General features: G+C 37.8%; 1 protein-coding gene across 3 annotated transcripts in view; it reads right to left on the bottom strand.

Annotated features, from left to right (window-relative positions):
* The window catches only part of LOC137976513 (helicase domino-like), a 39,686-nt gene that overhangs the window by 7,456 nt on the left and 14,730 nt on the right, over positions 1-17,500 (bottom strand). For all 3 annotated transcript variants that reach the window (XM_068823883.1, XM_068823884.1, XM_068823885.1), the window contains 19 exons: positions 15,735-15,937; positions 14,949-15,003; positions 14,239-14,353; positions 13,523-13,834; positions 12,345-12,524; positions 11,692-11,814; positions 11,448-11,495; positions 11,276-11,359; positions 9,601-9,732; positions 5,042-5,077; positions 4,606-4,805; positions 3,854-4,007; positions 3,599-3,649; positions 3,394-3,519; positions 2,797-2,853; positions 2,555-2,647; positions 1,962-2,104; positions 1,793-1,846; positions 265-364 (listed from right to left, as the gene is read on the bottom strand). In XM_068823883.1, the coding sequence (XP_068679984.1) occupies positions 265-364; positions 1,793-1,846; positions 1,962-2,104; positions 2,555-2,647; positions 2,797-2,853; positions 3,394-3,519; positions 3,599-3,649; positions 3,854-4,007; positions 4,606-4,805; positions 5,042-5,077; positions 9,601-9,732; positions 11,276-11,359; positions 11,448-11,495; positions 11,692-11,814; positions 12,345-12,524; positions 13,523-13,834; positions 14,239-14,353; positions 14,949-15,003; positions 15,735-15,937 (2,266 nt within the window). The remainder of the gene's footprint in view (positions 1-264; positions 365-1,792; positions 1,847-1,961; positions 2,105-2,554; positions 2,648-2,796; positions 2,854-3,393; positions 3,520-3,598; positions 3,650-3,853; positions 4,008-4,605; positions 4,806-5,041; positions 5,078-9,600; positions 9,733-11,275; positions 11,360-11,447; positions 11,496-11,691; positions 11,815-12,344; positions 12,525-13,522; positions 13,835-14,238; positions 14,354-14,948; positions 15,004-15,734; positions 15,938-17,500) is intronic.

Here is a 17,500-nt window from a genome sequence, read left to right on the forward strand (position 1 = left end):
AGATGCTTTCACGATACATTGGCTGCGCCCTTTCCAGGATTGGTTGCCAACCTGGAAACTGGGACGGGTAGTTGAAAAGTTGATTCAACGGGCCAATGAAATTTGCAACTTCACAATGAAGTTCGGCAACTTCGCTCCGAAAGGTTATTTGTCCCTTTCATAGTACAATTTGTTATTATAAAAAAGATGTTAAATTGGGCACTACTCAGCCATTTAAAATCCAGCAGTGCTAAATGCCTTAGTCAATACTATTCATTTTCATACCACAGCATTCTGTGAAGCTGCTGCCTTTTCTCTGGCAATTCGTTCTGCTTTCATGGTTGCCAGCTGTACTGGATTTAAAGTCTTTTCTTCAGAAATGCCACTGCAAGAATACAAAAATACAGTAACAGAAATGTTTTTTTTACAACGAAGGATGTTCAGGATTGTGGGCAACAAAATGCACCCTCTTACCCTTCTAATAATAATAACTACAATCATAGACAAAAGTAGTTGGGAAGGTTATGTAAATGAACCACACCAGAGCTGTATTTCAACCTGCTTCTGTTAAAGCTCAAAAGAAAAAGTTTCACTTTCTCTTACATAGCCCCCCTCCCCCCTATTCAATGTTGGAAGGTAAGTCAACAAATTCCCACTGAAACCATTCAGTTTTGCACAACATTGAAGGAGGGGGGAAGGGAGAGAAGCAATGAAGACTTCAAAAGTGCTAACCTTTCCAACAGTTTTGTCTGGGATTGTAGAAATAGTTTTCACTACATCTGCCCCCACGTAAGATAATATGGATGGCAGTTGAGGTATTTTCCAATTAATATGTGCTGCACATTGTGATCTCTTCATATTATTTTACATGTAATTAACAGTAGGTAAATGAAAGTGAAAAATGCAAGAAGAGGATGGGCAACAACAAACAGCATTTATTTTCAATTTCCATCAACGTTTATTGATACCCTATCAATTGAAAAGCAATTTACGTAATGCCTTGAAAATATGATAGTAAAACAGGAACAGGAATATTCAATGACTAGAAGACTTCAAGGCAACATTTCGTACGACGTCATCTTTTTGATCCATGCATGTGGTTCTTTCCACGGCACCTTGAAATACCATAAAATAGGAACAAAGCTCGCTTATTTTATTTGGATCGCTGATTGTTATTATCTGTGAATAACTGTTGTAAAAATGATCGAAGATTGATTGAAACTGTTGATACTGAGACCGTGGTTTTGCTTTCTGATGTTGCGTCTAGAAGCAGTTTCTGATTTCATTTGTTTTTGACAAATCGTCGCCCCTGTTTATGACTAGTGCCTGAAAAATCGATCTGTGACCCTGGCAATATGATTTTCTATCAGATACTGTAATATTTGATTTTCAAAGTAAAAGGAATCACTGCAAATATTCAAAAAATACTCACTTCAATTGCTATATTGATACTCCTTGTGACTTGCGAATTCAGTGAACAATACCGATACCACCTTGCGCACCCTGGTTAAGCAATACCGATACCACCTTGCGTGCTCGGTTGAGCAAATCGAGATTGCTTTCCCCTATACAATATCTACCAATTTATATACTAATATATCTTCCCTTTTTACGCGGGGGCTTCTAGGTTGCCTCCTCGGGTTTTGGCCCAGACCCTGCGGGGGCAATAATAATAATAGCAATAATAATAATAATAATAATAATAATAATAATAATAATAATAATATAGCACCTTTTCTACAAGATTCACAAGCGCTTCTAACTTGTTTCTGTAGTTTTTATTCTACCACTTTAAATGATTACTTCCTCTTACCTTGCTGCCAGTACAGACGAGTGCTTAAAATTCTTCAATTGTGGGTCAACCAACCTTGACAATAAATTAACATGTAAATATTATGGAAAGCAAGTGTAATGATGAAAATACAACACTTTATTCACTCATGCCCATAAAGTCTGCAATATCTCCATTATCAAGATCTTACATTTGCTTGAGAGTGGGTTTTCTTTTCTGGGAAGTACGTTTGACAAGTTCAAACACGGATGATCGGACAATTGTGGGTGAGCGTCCAGCATCTTGTGCCAGCAGATGATGAGTTTTGAATGATCTGCCACTTGGACCCTTGATCTACATTGGGAAACAATAGATCAATAATTTCATTGCTGTATGAAAATCTCTTGCGTGTTTTTAGCTGACTTCTCATTAATACCTTTGCCCTGTGTAACTGCTACTGTGTGACAGAAGGGAGCAGACATCCAAGTGGCTTACAAGTGGTATAAACATGGTTCATAATAAGCAGACAACAAAAATTGGGTCATCAGAGGACCGCTTAAAGATGCCCTTTAAAGATTACCTTGAAAACCAACAATGAGACCTAATTCTTCTTATTTGTCTAGCTAAGCATACCAACAAGGGCTGGGTTACTTGAAGCATGGTTAGCGCCAGTGTTAAATACCATGGAAACCTAAAGGTTTCGATACTTCTTTACCAACAGTTAGCGCTAACCAGGCTTTGAGCAACTGGCCCCAGAAGTAGTTTTGGAGGGCTATAAACCAGCATTGCAAGGAGAGTATTTACCTTAACTGGCAAATAGGGAGACTGAGTGAGGAAAGCTTGAGTTGATGATTTGTACTTTGTCCTTAGTTTCTTCACATTCTCCTCTGCCCCTGGCTAACAATTCAACAATCAAAACAAGTTTATGTTCACAATAAATTCTTTTACCATTTAAGAGATTTCCAAGCTACCATGAATCAACTTGTGACAGTTGACTAAAAGTAAATCAATTTGCAAAAATTAATTAAGCAAGAAGTCATCCTTACCAAAGGAATCTTCCCCTCTTCCCTAGGAATAATCATGTTTGAATAGCGATCACGGCACTAAAAAAAAAGCATAAATAGTTGATTTTCCCTCTGGGTCACTGAAAAGTTGCATGCCTGATTATTACCTTGAAAATCCTTTTCAGGTCCAGAAACTTCCCACTTTGGATCAGTGCATGAAAGGAACTACCCTGCTGGCAGAGCCTTTCTTTTGCTTGCTCAATTTTGGTGCTCTCGAGAAAGACTGCATGAATTGAGTGAGGTCTCTATTGAGTATGTGCTGCATGTTGCCTGGATACATGACCTTTTGAACCCAAGCCTAATATGCCAGATCTCGTGGCCATCTTGGTTTTTCACAGTACAGCGGGCTCAATTATAACCATCGGTTTTGTCACTAAACGGATGCTTGCAATGGAAAAACCAGTTTAACGGGAAAAAACAAGATTGACTAGTCCAGAAGTTTGGGCTGCGGCGGCTACAAAGAGTTGATGCGATTCAGGCAGAGCCTCCTTTTCTCCGCCTCAGTAAAGAAAAAGACAAAAGGAGGCTCTGTTCGTACAGTGGAAAGGAATGTGAGAATACGTATTTCAGAATACTTACCTGTCGAGCTGAACGGAATGTCCGGCTTGTCAAATTGACAATATCGCATACAATATCCCAGTTTGGAGTCTGACTTGGAACATTAACCGCTAAATCCACTGGTAACTCTTGAAGAGAGTTCACAGCCTGAAATAGAAGCAAAGCCAAGACAGTTGAGAATGGGCATGATTTCATCTTGCATCAAAAATGTCTCCTGATTTGATACCTGTAGCAAGGCCCAGTCTTCATGGATTAACCACTCTGGAATACCAGCACCCTGAAATGAACAACAAAGGTGTTGAAAAAAAAAAAAAAAAGGGTTATCTACTAAGTGTCAAATTTGTGTTACTCATAATAATGGATTGAATGACCTGCTGACTTGTAAGCTTTCTTTGGATTCAACCATGTCTGTATTGTTAAAGGAGCTTAAGACTGACATTCGCACTTAGAAGATCACACCAGTGTAATTCAGCCTACCCACCTGTGAATAGTCTGCCTGCTTGACAAGACTTGGGGTTACTTGCTGTTTCATCTGCTTCATCTTGGATTTCTTACTCAATGAATTACGCCGACTTCTTGCAAAGGGATCAAATCCATTCCTGTCAAACACCGATGTGGGACGACTCACACGATCCCTTAAGAGAAAGAAAATGTCAACAATTATCATATTAAAAAAGAACTCATCACCAAGCTTACTTGTGTAAGTCTTTAGGACTAGCAACGCCTTTACAATACGGTGAGAGCTCTAGGACCATTTCTGCATACTGTTTATAATATTATTGACTTGTAATAGACCCATATCATTCAATGTCCAAACCAAAGATTTTGCCTGTTGAACCTCTCATTCAGTGTGAGGCTGGACGGGCAAAGACAATGCAAAGACAATGCAAAGACAAAGTCTTTATTCCCCACGGACTCCAAAATGGCCGCCGAGTGATAAAGGTGAATGGTGCAGAAGGTAAGCTGCCATCTCTGCAATCTCTCCTTGTACATTTCACATCACCATCATCATATCTTTATTTACCCTCGGACTTTAGAGTAGCTCGAGGTAGCTAGTATCTCCGCGCATTTACCCTCCCTACCATGATACCCCACTGAGAACAGACCACAACAGTAGAGTTAAAAATAAGCTGTAATAAACTAAATCCTTTTAAAAAGGCTGTTTGGTCTCAGGGAAGGGGTTAAAACAAGAACTTAAGGCAGCACAGGAGGGTATGAAAAAGATCAACTCACTTTGCAGCTCCCTGAAGCTGATCTCTAAAGTAAACAACTGACTTGTAGACAGTTCTCTTTCCTGCTTGATGAGGCTTGGTCAAATGCAGGGGAGGGAGTCTACCAGCTGCCATAGGTGTGGTCTCATACAGATACCCCACAGTGGCATCAACATAAACCTCATTTTGTCCTTCTCTGGGAGGTGTAGGTGGGGTCCAAATCTAAAACAAAACATTTCATACAAATCATATGAGTAAACTCTTTTCCTGGAATAAATTATGATGTATTTGTACCAGTGGGACAAAACTGATATCTCTTCTTTCTACAAGGTTCAAAACTGCAATTCCATTGGATCAAAATTTCAATTCCCAAGCACAAAGTGCACAGAGATCTTTTAGTTCTTTACTTTTGGGTTGATGTACAACAACAGAAACAAATAAATTATCTGAAGACTAACCGGCATTTCCTCACCAGTGATGTCATTTACATAAACCTATGGAAAAAGTAATCAACATCTGGTTATGTGAGGGTGAGGGCTTCAATTATTGTCTCTTAGTCTCTCTCAACAGCCCTTATGCGTGATGACATATGACTAGCTAATTTCACCACCAAGCCTCAAATTCGAAAATCAAACTTGTAAATTTCAGCATGAGCTAAATCCCAAAGGAGCAAACTTGAAAAGAAAACTTAAGTAGAGGTAACGGTAAAGTCAATTTTATTTCAGCAACAAGGCTGGTATCAATGGAAGCAGATGGTGTGCCCTTGACTCCCCTCTATCTGTCAGTGCTCCATTTTACGGGTATTAAGGTTACTTCCCACCGTCTCAAGTGTCCTTCGGAAAAAAATTCCTAAAAAATTCGTACGTGCTAGTTTCAATCAAATCCAAACTATACATCAGAAGAAAGCTTAATGTTGTGTACAATGAAAACATAGTTTAAGTGTGTTTTCCTTTTAGTAAGCGTCAGGAGCCGGTAAGAAGCGAAACCACCGAGGGTTCTTCTACTGAGTTTGAGCAAATTTATAGGGTATGTAGATTTGACCGATTTCGCCAAAACCTTCCAGAGATGATGACAAACAAAAGTGTGTTGGGAAATTCTGATATTTATAATATTTTTCCGTGGGGTCCATTTATGCAACACGTCTCGCATACTTTTAGCTACTCCAACCTTAGATGTGGATATCGAGACAACCAATCAGAATATTGAAGAAGCCTGACACACTTCTGTTGATTGATGCCTTGTGAATAACAACACTGTGCAATCATTTTGCTCATACTGCAGCATTCGATACCCAAGAAATTCAATAGAAGAACCCTTGATGGTTTCATGTCTTACCGGCTCCCGACGCATACAAAAAGAAAAACTTGCTTAAACTATATTTTTAACTTAAACTACATTTAAGCTTTCTTCTGATGTATAGTTTGTTAGGATTTTATTGAAACTAGCACAAATGAATTTTTCCTGAACTACACCCACAAAGGTGGGAAGTAACCTTAAAGGCTTCAGCTACACAGATCAGAGAAAAGTGGGAACAGACGTTGAAGTCACCAAGGATCGAACTGGGGACCTCTTGCTGCAAAATCTGCACAGTAACCAACTGAACTACGCCCACTCCTCTCAAGTGCAAACAGTAATGCACGTCCACACGATGTGAATAATCTTGTGCAAATTAGGCTTGGTGGTAAATATTGAGAATATGCTGTAATCATCCACAAGGCCTATTTCAAGCTCGGTATTGTGTCTAAGGGCGTGTTCGATTGACCCTATTCTGGAATAAGAATGCGTGGAGTGATGATTACAACGGTATATTTGGCGCGTTTCGAAGCAGCAAGGATGATAAAAATGTTTGAAATAGCATTTTAGCAGATGTTTGACAATTTTAATTTGAATTTCCGTAAAAAAGAAGGATTTATAACTTATATTCCATATATTCCTATTCCGGAATACGGTCAATCGAACGCACCCTAAGCATATATCTGGTATCACATTTTTGGGCTTCTTTTCCTTAATGCGTCCAAGCATGTCATTCTTTGCAAACTTGTTTACATTACAGTGAAATACAAACAGACAACCATCACGTCTCACTTTGAGGTTGAATTTTACCGTGAAGTGGCCCACTGAAATGCAGTGAGGAGTCATGTTTACACATGATGCACTTTTTGTTATCTTTCAAAATCATAACAAACTTGCTGTCAAATCAATAACACTTAAGTAATGATCCGTGTAAGGTGGATAGCAATTTCCTTTGTTATGCGGCAACGGGGCTTTCCCCACATAGGAATGTTATCATTTTTACACAGAGAATGTATAAACCTACAGGAAAGTCGTTAACGCAATAAAATTCATTTACAGCCCACTTTGAAAGGGTGATTTTTTGTGTTAAAAGATTTTGACCAATCACAAGAGTTGAAAACAAAAGCCAAGAAACGTTTACAATTTTACATGTTCCCCATATACGATTTCCGTGGAATTCATTTAAACTGAGACCAGATGAAAGATGGAAGATGGTTGGAAAGTAAGGATGAATATAATACTGCTTTTATGAAGTCTTGTTAACTTTTGCTGTTTAAGCCAATCAGAAGTAAGTACAGACAATAGAAAAGTTATCACCTTTTTGCATACCAATTGAATTCCAACATGTTTGTTGCCGTTGTTGCTATCATTCTTATCTAGACCGTTTCTTAATTATGGAGTTAAATCTCCTTGGCTTTTAGCCATTTTTTGTCAGGTGAAATCAGACAGTTGAGTTAATTACTTCCACACTGCTTTCAGCAGAAAATGTCTTAGCAGACATACTGACATGACAAACACACCCAGTTACTACTATGTTTCCAAACTGAGGTTATTCCATCACATCACAAATACATTTCAAGCTATTAAAGGCATATCACTTGAGTGACAAACTGAAATAACTAAAAGGCAATGGGGCGTAACCAGAGAGAAAAAGTTCACATCTCATTAACTCATTGTGTTTTGGCTAGTAACAAAAACACGAAAAGTCTCATCAATTTAAACATACAGTTCTCCAATATTTGTATCTGTGGTTCCTTAAAGATAACTTGAAATTTTTAGGGAAGGAAATCCAAATAATAAATAATGAGCTCAAACTACACTCCCCAAAAGGGGCCATGCATTTGCCACAATTCACTTTTTATGGGAGAGAGAATTTTTGAAAGTGAAAAGTATTGCTCTCCTTAAAGTAGTTTCTGACAGCTTTAAGTTTTGCTCTTAAGTGGCGGGGACTGAGTCATGAAATCCAAGCTTGAGTGATGATGGAAAACGTCTCTCCTTGCAATGAATCTGGACAGAGTCAAGCTCTAATATGTATTGACCAACTTAATTCTGAACTTGTGAATTCAAGAATCTAAATAATAATTACTCTGCAACTAGCTTGCTTACAGCCTATCAAAACATCAATAAAATGTCACATGCTTGAAACCTGATAAAACACACCTTGTGAGAATTTTTGTTTTACACAGAACAAGTAATGAGGGCTGGCTTGTTTTTCTCGTATGTTAACATCTTCCTCTCACATTTTGCACCATTGTCTAGACTCAGAGGGACACACTTTTTGTGGAATGTTTTTGAAGCCGTTCAATAAACTTGCAGGTCCTGCTCTCCTTAATTGGGTCTAATGCCACACGGCTTTGCCTTGTGGTTTTAAACCAAATAAAACAATCCCTGTTTGTCAATTAAACAGTACATGACCCACACTTAACACCTGAGGCTGGCTCTGAATGGCTGTTCAGTGAATTGAGTTCCAAATTGCCTTGAAATGCTTGTCATTTGGTAAATCTTCTCTTGATTGCTTGGATGGCATTGGCTAGCATGCAGGAAACTTGGAACACTAACTGCCCTCAGCTCTTTTAGCCTTTCGCTTTTGGAGGAGAAAGCTACTGACCCAAGCTAAAGAAGAGCGAAGCAGTCAAGAAATTCAAGTTCAAAAGTGAAGAGATAGGTAAAGGAAAGAAAAAGCAGAGAACTCATAACATCAAGGAAGTGACGTTTAAAGTGAAAGTAATGAAATGGTTTTAGTGAATTTACTCCGACTCAGATTGCTAAGGGGGGATGGCTCTAATGAACTCAGAAGGACAAAATAGTTGCTTTACTAAAAAAAAACATGGTGATAAAGGAAATGGAAGAATGGCCAGCCAAACCATCAAGAAACACTCGTTACAAAAATCATTACCCACCAAAAGATTGTATTTAACAAGTTCAAGACAACCTTGGACACCAACAACTGTTGGTGACACTGTACAGCCATCCAAAATTACAGGCAAGCCAACACTATTAAGTTCATTTCTGGCAAGTTAGCTTGCTGCCACCAGTTATCAATCAAGAGAAGATAAAATAATGACAAACAATGACAGACAAAACAACTTTTCTTTTGATGTTGTTTATTTTGGAACTTATTGCCACACTTTCTTTAACAAAAGTGCCAAAATTACAGAATCCAGCTCATTTGGCCTTTAAACTTTTTACACTGAATTTATAGTAACAATAATTTCGTCAATTTCTTCCTTAAATAACAGCCTACATTGCATTTGTTATATTTTTCATACAAAATCTTATGTGCAATTTTAGTTCAACAAAATGAACAGCTGAGAACTTCCGACATTTTCCTCCACCCAAAACAAAACATCGCGAGTGATGTTGTCAATCAGTAATCCAATTCAGCAGTATGAATAACCTAATTTCACCAAGTGCAGGCTTTCAACAACCAAGGACATTAATTTTTTCATTTCTCAAAAAAGTTAGCATTTCATTTTACGAGAAAACTCTAAATTTTGTCAGTTAATGTAGTTCTTCTAGTGATTCTCTTTGAACTACTACAGCTACTGCTTCTACTACTTGCTCTAGATGAAGTGCGACTAGTGTTGCGATTGTTTTTGACAGCCCCTCCACATGCTACCTGTGAATCAAACTTCTCTTTTGGTTCCTTTGAGGATGAGGCCTTTTTATTACTAGAACAATGACTGTTTGGCCTAGATCTACGTTTGGCTTTATTCTTTTTAACCTGAAGGGCATCCTCTCGGGAGTAAGTGTACAAGACCTCATCCTCTTCCTCAGCGACCCGTTTCTCTTCTTCTTTCTTGAGTGCCAGAAGGTGACCCAATTCCCAATCTTTCTTGGCCATCTCAACTTCATCCTGTAGATAGTAAAAAAAAAATTAATGCGCTTAGCGCTGGGGCACTAATTTGTGCATAACAACCCTACTGTGCATAATTTCTTGCATCATTGGCGAGCACAGTAGCGTGGGGCACATTGATAAAATGACGGAATTTAATTGACGTCAAGCATAACCTGTCAAGGAATGGCTGTCTTCATGGAGTAGTGAAAAAATCTATGGCCAGTTTTTTGGCAATTTCACAAAATAGTACGGAAAGAGCCATAAAAAGTTGAACAGCCCACATTCAAGTTTAATTTATTTTGGGAGTGTTAAGTACTCACAAAGGAATTCAAATACACTTTTCAGGTATGTACTTGAATCAACCATAGAATGACACCAGGCTCAGCGTTATACATTGGATTACATTTTGTAAAATCAAACTACATTTGTCCAACAATGGGGGTGTGTGGCTATTGTCAAAGTAGCTCAAATATCCGTATTGTTAGCTTTGCACCAGGGAAATGAGCACGGAGGAGCCTCCACTTTTATTACATTTTTGTCATCTCCTTGATATGTTACAGTGTGCGATGTTTCATCGGAAATCTATGACAAGTTCTATTTCTAGGGAATCACCTTAAAGTGTAACTTCACTGAGCTATTATTATTGGGAATGTCAGTTTTTAAAGAAATTTTGGAGACTGAGGGTCATGTTCAAATGACATCAACTGCTTGAAGTTAAATGAGTTTTCTACTTCTCTTGAGGAAAGATACTGGCTAGGTTGCTCAGTCTTCTAACTGGCATGAAAGCTGGCTGCACGGATTCAATTGCATCTTTTTATCGAGTTTTTACAAAAACAATAGAAGTCTGGTAATAAGTAATCCCAGGAGTTAGGGTTAGGGTTAGGCAAGTTTCAACCCAAAATGGTTGGTTACATGTATGGGTCCTTCAACCTAAACAGCAAGCACAAGAGATGGTTCATTCTTACAGTACATGATCCACTTCTCAAAATTACATGTTTACATGGCTTTTTTTGTAACTAGTAACTTGATTGTCTTCTTCTACACAACTTCAGAAAAATGGAGGGTTTTTTTCCCTGAAGTTTATATGAAAGAAATTATGTTAGTTTCGCTGAGTGTGTGACCAAACAAAGATCCAAATCCTTGTCAGGCTTTGAATACTCAGCAATTTATAACGGTAGGGAGGTTAGAGTAAAATGCCCAAAAAGAAAAAAAAGTGGCATTACTCTTATGTATTTTCTTTTTGAACCAATGACTAGAAGCCAATTCAGGAAGTACTGACAACCAACAAAAACTGACAATTTGACAATGACCACATGAAGCCGTGTAAATGTGATCATTGGTAATGTTTCCTTAAGAAATGTTGCCTTTTGGAGTGTTCTTTTAAAAATGACATGGGGGGGGAGGATGGGGGGGGGGGGGGGGGGGCCAACGAAGAGTATTATGGTATTTTCCGAACAAGTCTCATTGAAACCCCTGGAGTAGCATACAGTGACCCCATAGTCAAACTTGAATATCTACTACACAATTATGCAAATAAAGTTGATGGAACAAGTCAGTGTACCTTAGCTGCTTTTATTTGCTCCAAAGTGATGTAGGCACCAGACGACTCAAGGAAACGAATAGCATATCTTTCTACAGGGGTCATCTAAAAAAATTCAACCAAAGATTTTCCAGATTGCTGTGAATACATTGAAATATTCTTAATGTCCGTAAATGGCAATAAAAATTATTACCTGGTTTTCTAAAGCAGAGAGTTCTTCCTCCACTTTCGACTTCTCTTCCTATCACAACAACATAAAGTGTTGCGTAAGTACAGAATACAACAGAAAGATTGGAATATCCATGCAATTGATAAGACCCAAAACAATGCCTTAAGAGATGCAATAATATCACATTATCCCATACAGTAACATGTTGCATTCATCAAGCTGAATTACATCTACAATGAAACCTTGATTTCTCCTCGTTCATACTAACTTTTCCAGAACCATCTTCACTAAGAGGAATTCCTTCATCAAATTCCGCCAGTTCAGCAGCTTGTTCTGCTTTGGCCCGAGTTGCAGCACATGCATCCTGCTCATCTTCAGCTTTAAACAAAGCCTATGAGGATGACACAAAAATACATTGCCTCTGTCAACAATATTTTATTTTATACTAATTACACTTGATACCAAGGACAACTTTTCCATGGCTTGTTGAAACCCAAAGCAGTACCATCAATAATACTCTTAAGACTTCTCTCACTCTGATGACGTCACTTTACAAACTACAGTTGACTCCCAATGGGATTTATTTGAAAAACTTGAAACATATCAGGTGCATTTTGGGTAAAAATTTTTTCTGTATCTTCTAAAGAGAAAACTTCAAGTCATGAAACTTTTCAACATTAAACTGTTTTCTCTTGACATGATAACATGTCTCAGAAACTGTATATCAGAATAACAAAATCATTGTTTCAAGAACAGCTTTGAGACTCTGGAAAGTTTAATGACGTTAACAAGAATGAACCCACAGGGTCAAATCATTACCAGCAAATAAAATTGCATACATGTACCTGATCACAAACACCATAATGCTTATTGAATATTAAGTATAAAACACTACAGTCGCATGCCTAAAATGTTTTATACCTGCTCCAATAATGTTTGAGAAACCTTTCCTCCAGCCATATTACTGCTAACGTCTGCACTATCTGTAGTCTCTATCATTTCTTGTTTATCTGATGGCACATCCTCTGCTTCTGTTGTCTCTTCTGCTGTTTGAGAGTCGGTAGCTTCCGGGTCAATTGTAAAGAGATCCCTTAGTGTTCCCTGTCACATAAATAATACAGAAATTTCATAAAGTAAATGTTATTAGAAAGCTTTAAGTGGAAGGATACAAGCTAAGGGCAGGGCATTTCAGCATTTTTAGCATTTGCATATCCTGTAAACACTGGTAGATAAGCCGCATCTTTTTACCATAAAAGAGTGGTCCAAAATTCGAGGTGTGGCTTATCTACGAGAACATCTTGGAAGAAATATGTAAATTGCCACAATCACCCCCAACCCCGTAAAGTCTGTTTTAACCCTTTGACATCCAAACCGGCCAGAGTATTTTACTCTGTCTAACGCCAGACAATTTTACTCGTCAATGGGGAACCCCTGGGAGTCAATGGGTTAATTAAACATCAACAGATAATGCATTCAATAACAATAACTGGTCACTATTTTTGCAAGTTTTGTGGCTCCTAAAGGAGCCAATATTGAAAGCCTGTTTAACTGCTTTCATTGGTAGGTCTTTTAGGCAATGTAGAGTCACTTTTTTTGAACAGGTAAAGGTTACCAGACTAGGAATCTCCATTCCACCAAAAAGCTCTTGGGACTAATGCCAATGGCAAATTACAACAAGCGAAAAACAAAAGATCTTTGAGAACTCATGTGGCAAATGGCCCACTGTTTCTCTGTTGCTTACAATTTTGAAGACAAATTTGGCAAAGAAATTGAACTCTGTTTCACAAGCAAAACTTCTGCTTTGGCTAGATTCTAGAATGCTTCTTCACTTAATTCCAGCTTGCTTTGTGAAGGTTTCTTTACTCTAACAAAATGCCTGGTAACTACTAAACAAAGTAGGTAAATTAACAAACAAGAAGCTGTCAACATAAGGGATGTATCAGTGAAAAAATGCTGGGGAAAATTCACAAGGAAAAACAGTCTTGTGTCCAAACAAGTTGATACTGTATATTCGTTACACATAATTTGAGGGGTTAAAAAGCCATATAACACTTTCCCTAAAGTAGCCAAACTTCTCCTTTTACACACAATAAACATACCTCTTTGAAATAAGCTGTGGTAAAGTTTCCTCCTTCAATAGCAATGTTGCCCAACATTCTTTTCTGATTGGCTTTTTTTAAGATGTTTTCCTCCACAGTGCGCTCACTGATCAGTCTATAAATGTGAACATCTCTTGTCTGACCAATGCGATGGCACCTGTCCTGTGCCTGGGCATCCATTGTCGGATTCCAGTCACTGTCATAGAATATGACTGTGTCTGCTCCTGTTAAATTAACACCAAGGCCTCCACTACGTGTGGATAGGATAAAACAGAAGATGCGTGAATCTGCATTGAATCGCTCCATCAACACCTGCCATAAAAAAAAGGCAAAACATGCTCTTTAACCCTTTCACTCCTGTAAAAGCCACTGAGACTTACAGATTTTACTCTGGCTAATGCAAGATAAAGAATACTTCTAACACTACCAACACCTTAAACTTATTTTATGGTGTATTAAAAATCTCCATCATTTACTACTTGAACTAAAATTAAATTACATGTTCTGAAATAATTAATAATGCCCATTATATCCAGCTTTTTTTTCCTTTGCAAAATTTGTCAAATACAACACATTTGTGACATTGCGTTATTGGACTTGATGTCACGTTATTGAAATGCCAACAGATTGATTATTCCGTTTAGTAAGCAAAAATACAGCAATTTATCGTGACTTCTTTTCAGTATGAAGGATTTATTGCGCGATCAAATTGTTACCTGTCTTTGTTCCACTCTCGTAGTCCCATCCAGTCTCAGATAAATGTACCCATGGTAATTGAGAAAGCTCTCCAAAACATCAAGCATCTTCGTCATTTGAGTGAAGATCAATACCCTTGGGACAAAACATGTCAAAGCACTTAACGATAGAAAGAAAACATCAGTGAACTCCTGAAACATGCTCCAGGGTCTGTCATTTTTTCAAACTTCATTTGAACTTCAAAAATCATTAATAATTCATGAGCCTAACAGCCTATCAAAAAAACGGATAAAACGTCACATGTATGAGCTACATATCCTGATAAAACACTCCTCGTTAGTATTCTTCATATTAGGCATAGCTTGTTTTTCTTGTATGCTAATATTCTCCTATCACAATTGGAACCATTGTTCTGAGTCCAGAGGGACACGCTTTTTGAGGAATGTTTTGAAACCGTTAACAAACATGCAGCATATGTTTTATCAGGTCTAAAAACACTTGGCGTTTTTAACCCCGACAAAACACTGCTGCTTGTCTTTTAAATATTGCTTGAAAATTTATTATCACTTGATTTGACAGAAGAGTGCCCAGACTTTTTGATCTAGTTAAATTAAATAGTAAAATGAAAATCTCCCTCTTTATTTCCCTGCACTTATAAACTGCTACTGTACAATAGAAACAAATTATGCAGGACATTTGAATCTCCAAAAGATACTTAAGGAATGCCTACCTGTGTTTCTCAACTTTTAGTTTTCTCAGGAGAAGATCAAGAGTTTGTAGCTTACCTATGTTTACAGGAAAGGATAAGGATTATATTTGAAAGCATAAGGATATGTTAAATGAAATCTTTACAGTTGAAAATTTCAAATGCAACAGTCGTAAAATTTGATGATGAAGAAGACAATGACCAAAACGAAGATGACAATGATAAAATGAGTATTCTGTAAAGAAATAATCATTTTGTGTATTGTAACACCTGTTTTGTACGCCACAGATGGAAATAAATCCTGCAAATTTCTTAATTTAAATGTTGCAAAAGGCAAAAATAAGCCAGATTGAAATTGGAACAATTACTAAATGGAGGCTAAGGGTGCGTTCGATTGACACTATTCCGGAATAAGAATATGTGGAGTGATGATTTAAAACGGTATGTCTGGCGTTTTGAAGCAACAAAGATAATAAAGATACGTTTAGAATAGCCTTTTAGCAGGTGTTTGACAATTCTAAAGTGAATCTTCGTAAAAACCAAGGATTTTTCACGTCTATTCCATGTATTCCTATTCTGGAATACGGTCAATCGAACGCGCCCTAAGTTGAATGTCAAAACTGTTCTGATGTTGTCTCTATTCCCTTTTTACTCCTGTCCCACTGAAAATGCAAAACAGGCCTATCAGAGAAGGGAAGACAGTAACACATGATTGATTTCCTAAACCACACACAAATCCTATGATATTTCTCTTTGCCACAGCTCACGTCATCTCTTGTTTGTGGTGCTAAATCAAGTCTAAAAACTCACCACAATCATATTGAATAAGTCTAACTTCGGGAAACTGCATTTTAAAGCCTCTTGCAATTGGATGCATGAACGTTGTTTTGGGCGTAAGTTCGCAGTGAAACATCTCCTCAAGGTTTTGCATGTTTGTCAAGTACGAAGGAGGAGTATGTGATGTATGAAGTTTGATAGGAGGGGCTTCCACAGTGGGAACTGCAAAGACAAACCTACAAAAAGCAACAAAGCAAGTTAAATCCTTTGACAATGGAAGCATCTTTTGTTAACCATTAGTACAAAAACAGAACTTTGACAATTTTACGGAAACTCAAAAACACCTTAATTGATCCTGTAAAACAAACACATGCTGTATAGTTAAGAAATGAAAATCACTCCAATCTATTATTTAATTTTAATTTTTCTAAAAAATTGGCTTTACCTGCATAATTACAAAAAGACCTACGTGCTTATTGAAACAAAAGGCAAAAATACTGAAGGGAAGATTCCAGCCTGGTTTACAGGGATGAATTTCAGGAATTTGGTTCTGTCAAAGTGGTGAATTTCCCTGTTTTGGTTTGAAATTAAGGTCCATTTTAGCTCTAGCAAGTACGGAATGGCATTTTACAACAAATGATGCAAAAAATAATCATGTGATCATGCATTTTCAAGGCAACCCACATATCATGACAAATTTTCAGCTGTTTGTATGACCGTCTCGGCATCTCAGACCGGGATCTTGGCAGGCGGTCCAGGCCACCTTCTCATACAAATATACCAAGATTTTACCAAAGAAGAATAGGCAATAGCAGAAATCTCGGGAAAGCGGGCCAGCCCCCTAACTGGGCTGGCTCGCCTCATATGAACAGGCCCTAACAGCATAACATTTAAGACAAATGGCGAAGTTGGTCCTACGATTTTAGCCCATACAGTACCGCTCAAATTACTACCCTTACGCGCGCATGTGCGCGTTACAGGAATCGCATCACAGGCAAGGTAAAAAAATCTGTAAGTACAGCAACTGGAGGATTGCACGCGATCTTAATTAACCCTTTGACACCCAAACCGGCCTAAACTGGCCAGACTTAATATTTTACTCTGGCAATGGGGAACCGCTGGCAGTCAATGGGTTAATTGGATATATTTTCAATGTCTGTGAAAGTCCCAGACACATAACAAACAGGCATTTTAGCAGAAGTAAAAGCATCTAGTTATTGTAGAAAGGCCAACAAAGTTACATTCCACCAAACACACAGGTCAGCGGTGTGTGCTAAATAAAGAAGACTGTTAACTTTGCCTACAGGAACCACAGAAATGTGAATCATAAGCAGTTTGGCAAGGAAAGCAAGTTTTAAAGATAGAGTAGTTATCGTTTAAAGCAACATTTGTTTTAATTTGTGTCGAGTTGGCAAATTAAAATTCAGGCAAGCCGACATGTGAAGGAAAGTCAGGAAAACCTATGGCTTTGTTTATCTGAAATCTTTACACAACAAAATTATTTTGAGTGGCCGTGTTGTCATGCCACAAATTGTAACATCAAAGCAAAGTGTAACAACTTTTGAAGCAAAATGTAACATTAACCCGCATTGTAACCCATTTTTTGACCCAAAATGTAACAATTTCTTTACCGCCAATTGTAACTTGACCTTTTAATGCAAAATGTAACTTTGGGGGACTTTATCCCCTACTCTTCTCGAATAGTGTTTGGGTTCTTTAACGTCCCACAGGGAACTTATGAACATAGAAGAAGACTTGAAAGTCTAACCATTTGCAGATGAAATTACAAAGGCAGCACT

This window comes from Montipora foliosa, chromosome 11, assembly GCF_036669935.1.
Source record: "Montipora foliosa isolate CH-2021 chromosome 11, ASM3666993v2, whole genome shotgun sequence".
Classification (NCBI taxonomy): Eukaryota; Metazoa; Cnidaria; class Anthozoa; order Scleractinia; family Acroporidae; genus Montipora; species Montipora foliosa.